This window comes from Acanthisitta chloris, unplaced genomic scaffold (assembly GCF_000695815.1).
Source record: "Acanthisitta chloris isolate BGI_N310 unplaced genomic scaffold, ASM69581v1 scaffold16918, whole genome shotgun sequence".
Lineage (NCBI taxonomy): Eukaryota > Metazoa > Chordata > Aves > Passeriformes > Acanthisittidae > Acanthisitta > Acanthisitta chloris.
Window position 1 is genome coordinate 70,011 of NW_008687818.1, and position 13,407 is coordinate 83,417.

The following is a 13,407-nucleotide window of genomic DNA, read 5'->3' on the forward strand; positions in this document are numbered from 1 at the left end:
TCTTTTAATTTTCTAGTACTTAACCGAATCATCCAACTGAGCATTGCATGAAAAAAAGATAATCTAGGGGTGAATCCTATATCTTGTGATCTTCATTTGGGTACTGGTTCCCCCAGCACTGTTAGCTTTGTCACGAGCATTGCTCCCAGTCTTTCACCTCTCCCCATCGTGGGCATTGGACATGGAGCTACCATCAGGTTTTATCTGGGATTTTTTTATGCATTCTCCATATACTTCAGTCAAATTGCCTGTAAGTGCCTTGGTCTCCTATAAGGTCTTCTCACCTCTCTTAGTGTGAACTACTACAGGTTAAACACTTGATAGCTCTTGTAATACTCAAAAGAAATTAGCCCAGGTTATTACCTGTGTTACAAACCATAAAAACTAGAAAAGAAGAAAAAAAAAAGACTTGAAGTGCATCATGTGGGGATAGACTCCTTTTGGAAAATACCAACTATTTCAAGTGTTCCTAAATGTCATTCTATTAACTAAATCAGACCCTGCATGTTGATTAGAATTCACAAAGAATCTACACTTTAACTGGACTTTGCACAGGTTGGAAAGCTTTCTCTAGCTCTTGGCTTCTTCTAAAATTAACATACTTAAAAGCCACCAGATTTGCAACTAATAAGTCTCAGTGCTTTCTAAAGCATCGGGGTCTGTGCATATATCCATGCTCACTGCCTTATATGGAGATGTTCTGCTCAATACTCCCCGTTCCGCAAAAATGTAATGATAACACGTTCAAAACAAAGACCTTTTAGGGACTAGTGTGTCAATTGCAAATGAGATAATAAAATTCGTTGTTTAGATCTGAGCAAACATAGCCAGAGCAGTGTCCTGTGCTAAACTGAAGGGAAAGTTAATCAGAGCTTTGCTCTTGGGGGTTCATCACTTCAACCTCTGCGTTAGCAGCTTGAGCGAAGGGTGAACTAGAGGAGCTCAGCAAGTCTGTCCATCTAGGCAGTCTAGCTGCAAGCTGCTTGCCAGGGGAAAGCTTGGGGTGAAGGAGAGGATGGGCTTGTTATTCAACAAGTGTATTTTAGAAAAGATTTTACTAAGATGTATTTGATAATCATGACAAACCTTCTGATTTCCCTTATATTTAACATAGATATCTCCTATTGCTGCTTAATTATGCACAAACATATGCCTCACATGCACATATGCAATATTTTATAGGTGTGCATGCACATACAACACGTGTGTTCTGTGAGTCAAAGAAGCCCCTGAAGCACTGGGATGAGAGTCAAGCTGCTTTCTGTACTGCCATCTACTGTCCTCTTAATTTACTTTGTTAGAAACTTGTTGCTTTATTTTCCCTTTAAAAAAAAAAGCACCTTTGAAATCAGTGTAGTTCTCTGATTTATCAATTTAGTTTTGCTTAAATTTTATTCCCAGCATATTAAAAACATAGATATGTCATGCTGAGGCGTTTGTGTAAAAATGTTTCTATTTCTTCTGATTTTTAAGCATCTTTCCTGTTTAAAGAACAAATTACTGACCAACTGATTATTTTATTTGGTTATGCTTTTTTTTAAGTCCTTTATTAGGACAGAGATGTTAGAAATGCTTCAGGAAGAGCAGCAGCTCAGGCTCCCAGGCTTTTTCCTCACTGAATGCACATATGATGGTTAATCACAGCAGGTCCCTGCCACCATCCTCTGTGCCCAGCACCTTGCAGGCTGCACTGCCACTGGCTCAGAGCACAACTGTGGTTTGCAGTCAGTGTCTTTCAGGCTCAACTCGACAATAGCAGTGTTAAAGTGACTAGGAAGCAGGTTAGAACATCTGTGCACACTTGCAAACATGCATAGTCTCTAATGCATTTTAACCAGAACCCAACCAATAGTCCACAAACCAGGATAAACCATTTGAGCAGCTTTGGTAGGTCTGTTCCCATTTCCAGTTTTGCCTGCAGGTTAATTCTCTGAATGTGTTTGCAAAGTAGTATAAGAGTTAACTCGCCCAACTGCCCCATCCCAAAGCATGTGAGCCCCAGCCTGGTCCCAACAGGGACCTCCATCCCCTGTGGTACTTACAGGTGTCCAAGCCCCAAAGCGTGTGAGCCCCAGCCTGGTCCCAACAGGTACCTCCTTCCCCTGTGGTACTTACAGGTGTCCAAGGAGGGGAGCAGAGGGAGTTGGAGAGTCGGAACCAGTACAGCCACCAGCCGGGACAGCCCAAGTCCTCACTGCCTTTGCAGCCTCCCTATATAGAGGAGGAGAATCTTGTCAATGGGGAGGGGCCCTGGAAACCACGGTGTGAGCCCCAGCCTGGTCCCAACAGGTACCTCCTTCCCCTGTGGTACTTACAGGTGTCCAAGGAGGGGAGCAGAGGGAGTTGGAGAGTCGGAACCAGTACAGCCACCAGCCGGGACAGCCCAAGTCCTCACTGCCTTTGCAGCCTCCCTATATAGAGGAGGAGAATCTTGTCAATGGGGAGGGGCCCTGGAAACCACGTCCTGCTGGAAAATCCTCTTGGTACCTGACTTAAAAAACACAGGCTGAGCCAAGGACCTTGTATCCAGCAGGGCCTAACCCTGGGCTGCTACCCCTGCCCTGAGCTGCTCCTTAGGGAAGCAGGCTGGTCCTGGCTTTGGAAGGGTGTGAAAGGGATGCTCCTAACTAGAAATGAGTGCCCCTAACTCACAAGTTCAGAGGCTTAGCTTTTTCCTAGAGTGAAACTGTTTGACCAAGCAAATGGACCTTTAACTCCTTCCTGCCTTGGCAGCATCCTTGCCCCTCATGGCCCTCTGCCTAGCAGGCCAAAGGGCACTCCTGTGTGGCACAGGATGTTTCCCACTCACTGTCAGTGCATTTTCTTGGCATTAAGATAAGTCCCTGAGTTCAGGAGTTGCCTGGGAGGGAAGGGTTATTCCCAATACAGCAGGGGTGTGTGGGTGGAGGTTGCTCTGGGTCTCCCTGTGTTTGTGATATTTGGAGCCTGGGACTGGTCTCCTTTGCCCCTGGGGAACAAGGGGCATTTGGAGCCTGGGACTGGTTTAAGTCTCCTTTGCCCCTGGGGAACAAGGGGTTTGTTTCCCACCTCCCCAGCAGGTTTGAGGAAGTTTCTTTTGCAATCAGTTCTTGAGAAAGGACTGTGAATACTATTTGATATATATGAAATACCTCCCTCAGTCTGTAAAAGGTAGAAGAGAAGTGATGAATAGCTGGGGGGAACAGTCTGAGGATGCAGTGGAAAGAACAGGCACCGTGTGCTGGGGGGAGAGGAGGACAGGGCACTGGGGGCCAGACCTGCAGGAGTTAGGGAGTGATCTGGTCATTGTCAAACCTTCCTCACACCCCCAAACCTTCAGTCCCCAGCTGTCCCCCCCTTCCCCTGCTAGTAGCCAACAGCCTTGTGCAGTAGGACCTGTGGATGCAGACATCCCAAAAAGGGAAAGCTAGGATCCTCTAGGAATTCCCATCAACGTGCCAAATAGAAAATACCGAAGCAACCCCCTCTCAGAAACAGACTAAATATGGTGTATACCCAAAGCATCAGAGCACAGGCCGGAGTGAAATTATTTCTCTTGACATCAACAGCTCTGTCTTCTCTGGAAAATAAACCCTCCTGGGGAAGATGGATGAGGCTCATGTTGGTCTCATCATCTGAAAAAAATACCTGTAAGGGGAGGCTGGGCTGAAAACCTTTGCTGTCACTTGGTCAGGAACTTACAGGTGTGATCAACCTGTAGCCCCTTCTTCTAGCTCTGGCCAGTGGTGAACAAATTTGGACAAAGAGGAGAGAGGGACAGAGCACTGTGTTTCTTTTTTCAGAAATAACAGGTACAGACTCATGTTGAGGCCTTGGCTGGGGAAGACCAGATTTGCCAGCACAGTGGCACAGTCCCAGTCGCTGCAGCATGTCCTACCAGGTGGAGGGTTGGTGTCCACTGTGGTGCAGGACTTCCCTGCAGCTATGCCCAGCCCTCCCAGGACCCAAAAAGCAGCAGTGTCATATCAGACTCGTGCACGTGTGACTGTGTTGGAGCAAAGCCAAGGAAAATGATCACCAGGAGGTAAATCCAAGAAACTTGCCCTTGTTAGCAGAAATTTCCTCCAAGGGTAGTTAGTTCACCCTATTTTTTTTAACTCAGTTTCTCAGTTGCAAACTTAGCTTCTGTATAGAAAAATCATGAAATGCAAGGGGATCTTCTGAAAAGTATCATCATTTTAACATTCATCAAAGTTATCCTAAGAAGTTCCTTTTAAACTCATGCGGCTGTTTCACAGAACCAGACACATTATAATAGTAGCTTAAAAAGGAGTGGAAATTCTTCTGGCTGCTCTGCAAACTGCTGCATGTGCACACACAGGCTTGCTGCCTGAGGAGGGTGTTTAACAGCAGCAGCAGCAGTGGAGGGTGATGTATGATGTGACATTAAACGGAGCTGGAAAGTCTAAAAAATATTACTGCTGGGGCTGAAAGAGTTGCACTCTCAAGCCATGTGTGGTAGGAACTGATAAGTGTAAGCATGGCTTCCAGCCTTCACTTGAGAATTAATGTAAGACTATACTGACCAATAGCCTGCTTGGGGTTTCCTGAATGTTGTGGTGGTTTGTTGTTGTTTTTTTTTTTTGAGCCAAAGTTGCCTCAAAATGAAAGCTGTGCATTCCCAGTGGACAATGATTTTGTGACGACAAACAAAGAAAAAAAAAGAGCTTTATTTAAACCCCCTTGATTTGTTTATTTATTTGCTTTAATTACTTTTCTAGAATAAAAAAAGTATTGAGCAGCCAGGCCTTAAATATCTCCTCCAGGAATTTGCACTATAAATATTGTATTTGGGGGGAGAAAAAAAGAGAAGGACCTGAGAAGGAAAGAAATGAACTTTCAGCTGCCTTAGCATGGTGGAACCTGAACACAGTAGAGGGGGGAGAAAAAAAAAAAGCCCAAATGGTGCTGTTAGTTTGTTAAGTAATGTGTCAGAGAAACGATTATTTTTTTTTTGTTTAAAAATGTTTTTACTGAAGTTTTCCCAACTATGTTTCTCTAAGCTGACAAATGTAGTTGGCAGTGCTAAGCATACTGATGGGTTACAGGAGGGACAGTCTGAGTCCAAACTAGAACAATTCACCATGAGAACAGTCTGATGAGGTAAAATACTTGACAACTGCTTCATGTTCAGCTTTGTGCTTAACACTGGCCACAGGTCAAGAGCAGTAGGTGAAGCACACAGGTCAGTTCTGAGTCAGCTGGGCCCCAAGGGTGGCAAAGTGTGTCTTTGCAAGTGTGAACAAGCATTTGGGGGTTTCTTTTCCTAAATACAATTACCCAATGATAATCACTCCTCCGGAAAACGGATCAACTGACACCAAGATTCAGCTTGATACAAAGGGCACTCAGGAAGGAAAGGGAAACTGAGTCCTTGGAGTGTGCTGATAAAACTTCAACAAGAATCTCCCCTGTGCGTGACAGAAACTGAAACCTCTGCAACAGCACAGATGCTGTGGAGTCTAGAGACAGAGTTTGCTCTCGCTCTGGGGGAGAGCAAAAATGAGATGTAAAGATTTTTTATTTTTACAGCTTGTGGGTTAAGTTCTTTCAAAGTGCTTTCCAGATTTGACATCCACACCAAACTTCGCTGGCTCCTTGTCACCTTCACTCATCATATCGAGCTTAGGCAATGAACAGCCTCTTTTAACATCAGTCCCTCCATAATGCTCTTGGTTCTTCTGTCTCCAACAAAATTCAGAAGTGCATTTTGCTCATTAAAGCCCCTAAACTTCTACATGCTTATATATCTTTTTTTTCCATTTTCTGATATCAGTACAAAGAATAAGAGCAGTTAATGCAAGACATGCCAGGCTGTAATTAAGGTGGATGGACCTTCTGAAATTCAGCAAATAATTTTTTGTATGCTTACCTAGGTGGGAATTTCTTCTAAAACCTGAACCTGTGACTCTAGGACTGTGAATTATTTTCATCTAAGTATTGATCTCACTTAGCTTAAGATTTTAGGGAATGGTAAGTGCATCCATGTTGTATAGGTTTTGGAATTCCTCTTCCCCTGTTAACAAGGCAGTCTGACACTCACAGGACTTGCTGTGTATCAGCATCTTGAAAGATGATCTCAGATTTTATGTACTGTCAAGATAAATGTTAGACCCTTAATGACGTGATTAGACCAGTATATTTTCATAGACATATTTCAAAGCTTTGTTGTGCAAATAAATATCACTGGAAATACACTTTAATTTGATTTTAATTTGCTTGTACAATGACCACACTTTGAAACAAGAGATTGTTCCAAAACCTCTAATCTGGACTGTGAGGGTATCAGAGAATTAGATGAAATGCATGTTGCTCTCAGAGCAAAGAGATCAGCTTCCACCCACTGTCCAGTGCTGGGTCCAGACAATGGGCTGAATCCCCTAAGAAAATAGTCCTGATTCCCTCCATTTTAATGTATTTATTCTCTGATTTCAGACATCCATTGTTACATCACATCTCAGTGAAGGACACACTCGTAACAGCCTCTGCTTTCCTGCCTGTGGAGATCAGGAGCCTGCTGAGCTGTGTGCTTGGGAAAGAGCAAGTACCAAACATCCCTTTGCCTTCTTTGACCAGGACAAAAATTGTATTTAATTTCTACCATTAAAAATCCATTTCCCAGGGAGATTCTTGGCACCTGGGCAGCATCTGAATGATCTATGGTGGGAAGACAGAAAGCAGAGGCAGTGGCTGTGGTTACGCTGAAACATTTGCATAGCATAGAAGGTTTGAGCTTCTGTGCTTCCCAGAGCCTTTTTTCCCTGCCCTTGAAAAGACACTTCAGAATCGAAGTATATATAACAATTTGATTCACTGGTTTATGGAGAAACAGGAGTCTAGCATTTCACCTCTGGAAAACAAGAGTAATAATTCAGGGATTTCTGTGGCCACAGCAATCATTTCTACATTGTTCAGAAATTCAATTTTGCAACTTTCCATAGAGGCACTTCCAGCTCATTCCAAAATGAAGGTAACTTGCAAGTAGCACCTTAGAAACCTTTTTTTTTATTATTATTATATTTTAGAGAAAGAAATTGAGAGAGATCAGCAATTGTAATATTTGCATTAGTGTGGCAGGCAAGGCCCCAGTAATGTGGCAGAATCCCATGGAGCAGTTTTCATGTGGATGGCTTGACAGTCCAGTAGTTGAAGCTGACACAGATGGGGGCACAGAGCAAATGTTGAGGGCACACAGAGATTCACTCGCTTGACCCACTGTCAATTACTATTGATGCAAAGCTACAAGAGACTTACAGACGGATTTGATTGAGATTTATTTAAAAACACGTGTCCTCCCCTCCTGGCAACAGGCCTGAGACACTTCTAAATCAGCAAACAGGGAGCTGGCAGCATTGCCAGTCACACTCAGGAGATGAGCTCACTGTCGAGGCTTCAAACGGACTAAAGCAGCTTCTCTGTTCAGCCCTAACTGCTCTGCAGTTTCACAGTCGGGCAGAGGTTAGGCTGCTTGTGGAAATAAAAAACCACCTGTAATGCTAACTGGGTCAAATCAAGATAAAGGCAAAGCTTCTCAGTGTGTGTGACTCAGGGTCCTTTCATATTCACAAAGTGCATGTTCTCTTCCTCTCTTGTTTTTTCTTCACTTACTTTACCATTTCTCTGACAATCAAGATTTTTAAGAACCCAACCCTAAAAGTTCCTTATACTAAACTCTCAGTACCACTGTAACATTTATATATTTTGTTAAAATGAGAAAAAAATAGCTGACCTGTTATTTTTATGTATCCCTGGATATGTGGCTTTTAAAATAAATTACCATTTCAGAACATGTAAATACCTCAGCTAAAAAAGTTCTGGGAATCAGTAATCTGTTATCAATTTTATTTTTAGCTTTGTCTGACTCTAAGTTTCATGTTGTTTGGGAAAAAAAAAAAAACAAAGTTGCTTCCCCTCCCATATACCCAGTGTTACACCATACAATTTATAGCAACTCCAGATGGAAAAACCTTACCCTCATTAGTTTGCTGGCATGAAGATAAATATAGTCCTCATTTCTGGGGAACTAAAACTAACTATCCCTCTAAAGCTCTTTCATTTTCTATTGAAATTTATTTTTCCTTACTTATTTAAAAGCAGCAGCTTCTTCTTTTTAAAAAGAGTGATATAAATGTTTCGTTTGAACACTCTCAAAATACCACACAGAATAAAATTGAATAAAATTGAAGAATTTTATTCAGAAGCACAGGAAAAAAACCACACAAAGACATAACATACTAAGGAAAGTACTGAAATGATAAGTTAATTTATAAAAATGTACTGGATAAACCCAGGATTTTCTGGCTCAATTCTAGACATAGGTTTCCCTAATGTGATCTCCTAAACTGTTTTCCTTCTATCAGCACTGGAGGAAGAGTCTTTGCTAACATTTTTTTCCCTGACAGTAAGTATGACCTTGTCATCCTGTAGATGTTACACACTGAAATGGTCCCACTGGACATACTGGGGAAATTTATGCAATGAAGAATTTCCCTAATTAACTCCTACAAAACTTCACAGGAGAACTTAGGAAATGAAAGGTATCATCTCTTTATACTTTGTAAAAGAAGTGGATCTTTGATACTCGTGCCAGAAGTCCTTCCTGGTTCTGGAATTCTGTCTGGAAACCAAACACAGACAAAAATATTCTCAGGCATCTGGAAGTCCAAAGTTATATGTTATTGACTTTGATACACAGTATCATCATAGGGAACTCTAGCAAAATAAATGTTTCCAAGCAAAATAAATGTTTCCATGCAACTATATGATACTTTGCATTACTAAAGACTAAATTTCAGACAACTTCCAGCTCAGCTCACGTTTTTATTAGGATCCCCTATCTGCTGGAATATGCATGTATCTAAATAAGCAAGACAATTTCTAATATAAAAATCCAGTTAGATGTTAAATAAGGTTGATTTTATGAACAGACTTGATTACCTGAATATGCAGCCTAATTAAAATAGCTGAATGATTAGCATTTTAAACCCACTGCCTTTAGGTCCTCACTAATATGTTCCACAAGCACAAGCAGAAGGTAATTTCAGCCACTCAAAGGTTAAAAAGCTTAAAGCTGGTATGTTTTTGTTTAGTTCTAAAAGCAATGTGCTGTGGTGCCTTATGATTAATCCTGAGTTCTGTAAGTAACAGCAAACATTTAAATCTCTGTGTGAAGTTATATTGGAGTCAACAGGGCAAGACAACCCTGTGCAGGGTCAGCACTTCCAAAACGAGAGACAAATTTCTACTTGAGAAACAATTCCTCTATACACTGAGCTTGTTTTGAAAACTGAGAAATTTCTGCTAAGAACAATTACTTTCTAACAAAGAGGAAATTGAAAGCAGTTTTGGTATGGACATTTTATTTCTTCAGCCCCCTCTTCTGGCAGAAGGGAAACAGCATAGTCTCCATGAATTAACTGTTATAAAAAAAGGTGTTAGTACTTCTCTCTACTTTTTAGATGTCAGCAAGATCTCAGGCCTCACACTTCCAAATTTTTGGACACAAACCAAATAGCTGATAGTACAAACAGGATAGAACTGAATTCTCACAGTAGAAAAAGAAGCAATATGCCAGGCAGACTCTTTGAAGGAAAAAAATGGATCAATGAACCCTTTCATCCTGCAGCTTAGGCAGCATTAATTGTAACCAGTCAGAAAGCAGACCAGAAAGGGCAAATAAGATTTAGCAGTGTTTACTACAGAGCAATGAATTCAGGGCTTAAGCTGCTGTGGTCAATGGGATGTGAATTATGTCCTCAGAAAAGGTTTATGCTCATATACAGAACTGACAGCTAAGGAGGTAAGAACATTCTATAGAATTCAGGTAAGTTAGACCAGATGAGAAACAATGAGATGTGCCCACTATTAAATACATTCCCTTGAGAACTTAGGTTAAATTTTGGTATTAAATTGCCAGTGTAACAAGATTGTCCCCAGCTGACCCTTTTCAGATTTGTAATGGTATAAAGGAATACAATTTGGCCAGCTGAACTTTCAGGGAATGGTAAAGTGATTTGGTAGATGACCTTTCTGATACTGAGGATTGGGTTATTAATATTTTCTGGTCTTTACAAGTAACTGTAGAGCAATAAATCTTTCTAAATGCATAGGTGGCATGACAGATATTCTGCCATCCACAAATTACAACAGCACAGCTGTACAGTTTAAATGAGTCTTCTATTTTTGACAGTCCAAAAGACTTAATGGGATAAAGCTAAATAATTAGTTTTTTCCCCTTCCCTCTAGTGACTCATAAGTAGCTACAAGGTGACAAGTGACACAGTACCTTGCACTGGGGGAAAATTGTATCCATTGGCTGTCTGCAGTACTTTAAAAAGTCTGCTTTATAAATAAAACACATTCCCATGTAGGAGAGAAAGTCCACCCACCTTTTTGATATCTCTCAGTAGGTAGTTTGCCAAGATTCTGCTTTGGGTAATTCACCAAAGACACTTTGGGAAGGGTACTCTGGGTACCTTCTCCTTTACCATGTAAGAAATGAGAGATAATTCCATACAGGAGAGGTCTGTTTAAGACAGAAATTACAAAAGGAATCTGTGAGGTCTATGAAATACTGAGCATTTAAAAGTACACCCTTTCCTCAGGACTTCTTAGACCTTAATGTTTACTTCTAGAATACATACAGACATCTTTAATGGTTTAAAATACATTATGCCAAGTATCATTACGTAAATAGGCCCAGACTTAAGCCCACCCTGAACACCAACACTCCCCTAAAAGGCTCCAAGAGACACTCTCCACTGAACTCCAGAGCCCCTGGGGGGTGAAGAACTGCACTCTGCTTAGCAGAGGAACATAGACCCACCTTCTCACTCGTGGATCAGAAGGATCCACACGCTCATGAGGGATCAGACTTTGGTGGACCCTAGACCACTCCACATCCCAAAACAGTTCTTCCTAAGCCTCTGACAGCCTCAGACAGCACAAGCTATGGAGAATGCTGAACATACTTCAGTCTGCTTCAGTTCCCAGCTCATTAACGCGGTCATATCGCAGCACTGTGAATTTATATCTAATCTCACAGCAAAATTATCTTTTTATTGCTCTACAAAGCAACTCACTGATATGCAAAGAGCATATCTGTTTTCTGTAGAAAACAGACTGTACTGGTAAGAGACTTGGGTATGCAAGAGGTTTTGGTATGCAAGGACACGATCTGGAGAATGCCACAGTGTTGGCAGAATTAAATGCTAGTTTGGAGCATGCTTGAAAATAGCTCCATGTTTGGCATCATGAGACTGAATCCAGCACACTGGAGCAGGTGTGTGATCCAGTCACATTTCAACTGATGAGAATGTTGCTATGTGATTTATAGGAACTCTGAAGAGAAAAGTACACTGATATACAGAATATACTGTGCATTCCAAAATTCCTCCTTACACTGATTTTCCATTTGTGTCTTCAACTATATGCAGCTCTTTGGCAAGAAACTCTCTGTCCAAGGGCACTTCAGGCTGGCCAGATTCTGGAAAAGAGATTTCCCCAAAATTCTTAAGACTGGTTAGAAAAAAGTCACGAAGTAACAGGAGACTTCAGAAGAGCATGAGAGCACAGACCTCCCATTCAGACCATTCATAACTAACAGTATATTGTAATTCCAGGGAGCTCACTCAAACATTACTGCTTCAAACTCACACGACTTACAACAGCACATTACAGTTTTTATCTTCATGCTAAAGGAATCTAACAAAAGCATTAAAGAAGTCTTACAGTATAACGATAATTTAATCAGGCAAACAACTCTTTCTCTGAAGTACTACTATCACACATTTCAAGACAGGTATTTTGATTTTGCAGGCTGCTAGCAAGTTGTCTTGCTCTTACACCAGCTACTCTGCCAGAAAATTTACCTCAAGGATAAGGAGCAGACAGTAAGTTTTAGCTACTCTGCCAAACAATTTACTTCAAGGATAAGGAGCAGACAGTAAGTTTTCTTGAAAATTAATGGTATGATTTGGCTTAATGCTGCAAGGTTTTTTATACCTTATGAATTTCAGAGGGAAGACAAGATTATGTAGCTTCTCACACTTATTACTTCCACAGTACCAGTGGAATCACTCAAACAATCTTTCAAATAATAACAGACTTATTAGAGTGCTGACAAAAATTGATGCCCAGTACCTGCAATTAGCACAGATGCTGTGTATTTGTATCTGTTATACTCCAGGTACTGCCGGATGAGCTCGTTGATGAGGAGGTTCTCATGGCAGAGCTGTGGCCTCGGTTCACTCTGGTCATCCAGTGCATTGAACACCTCAGCTCTGATCCTGGCTTTGATTTCTGCAAGGGCACCTCTTTTCTCCAGTGTGTCCTTTAAAACTGTGACCACAAAAAGATCTGTCAATTACAAGCCAGATGTATTCAAGCAGTGTTTACTAGCCACAATATAAATATAATTTCAGCTTATTCCCGGTGTGACACTGATAAGGTATCTGAACCTGTGCATATGCCAGTACCTAACAGCTCCAGGAATCTACAGATAAAAACTGAGCCTTCAAAGAAGTTGCAAATAAAATTTTTTAGGAGTAAACATATGCTGTAGCAGTTTCAGATGTGGGATGTTAGAGTCACAGAATGTTAAAGGGTTGGAATGGATCTTAAAGGTCATAGAATCATAGAATTTTAGGGGTTGGAATGGACCTTATAGATCATCCAGCCCCAACCCCCTGCCCTGGGCAGGGACACCTCCTCACTAGATCAGGTTGCTCAAGGCTTTATCCAGCCTGGCTTTGAACACTGCCAGGGTTGGGGCAGCCAAAGCCTCCCTGGGCAACCTGTGCCAGTGTCTCACCACCCTTATGGGAAAAAACCCATTAAATATCTAATCTAATTCTCCCCTCTTTCCATTTGTGCCCACTTCCCCTTGTCCTGTCACTGCAGCACCTAAAAGAGTCCCTCTCCAGTTTCCCTGTAGGCTCCTTCAGGCACTGGAAGGTTGCTATGAGGTTGCTACACAACCTTCTCTTCTGCAGGCTGAACAGGCCCAACTCCCTCAGCCTGTCCTCACAGGGGAGAAGCTCCAGTCCTCTTAGCAGCCTCGTGGCATCCTCTGGACTTGCTCCAACAGTTCCATGTCCTTCTTATAGTGAGGACACCAGAACTGCCCCGACCCTGCCAGTGTTCAGAGCCAGGATGGATAAAGACTTGAGCAACCTGGTCTGGTGGGAGGTGGCAGAGGGGGTTGGGACTAGGTGATCTCCAAGTTCCATTCCAACCCCTAGAATTCTATGCTGAGCACCCGAGGGAGGCAGGTACGAGACCCACGCGGGTGCCTGCGGGAAGTGGCACTGCCCCTTCCTTTTTCCTTCCTTCCTTCCTTCCTTCCTTCCTTCCTGCCTTCCTTATCTCCCTTCCTTCCTTCCTTCCTTCCTTCCTCCCTCCCTTCCT

The 13,407-nt window shown here is 42.1% G+C and overlaps 1 protein-coding gene across 1 annotated transcript; it reads right to left on the reverse strand.

Moving 5' to 3' along the window:
* Positions 1-8,540: 8,540 nt before the first annotated feature.
* On the reverse strand, positions 8,541-12,339 carry FOPNL (FGFR1OP N-terminal like; the record flags this gene model as incomplete). The annotated part of the gene is made up of 4 exons (XM_009080787.1): positions 8,541-8,617; positions 10,389-10,525; positions 11,401-11,485; positions 12,142-12,339. Coding segments are annotated over 4 exons (497 nt in total), but the record flags the coding sequence as incomplete, so codon positions are not given.
* Positions 12,340-13,407: the final 1,068 nt, after the last annotated feature.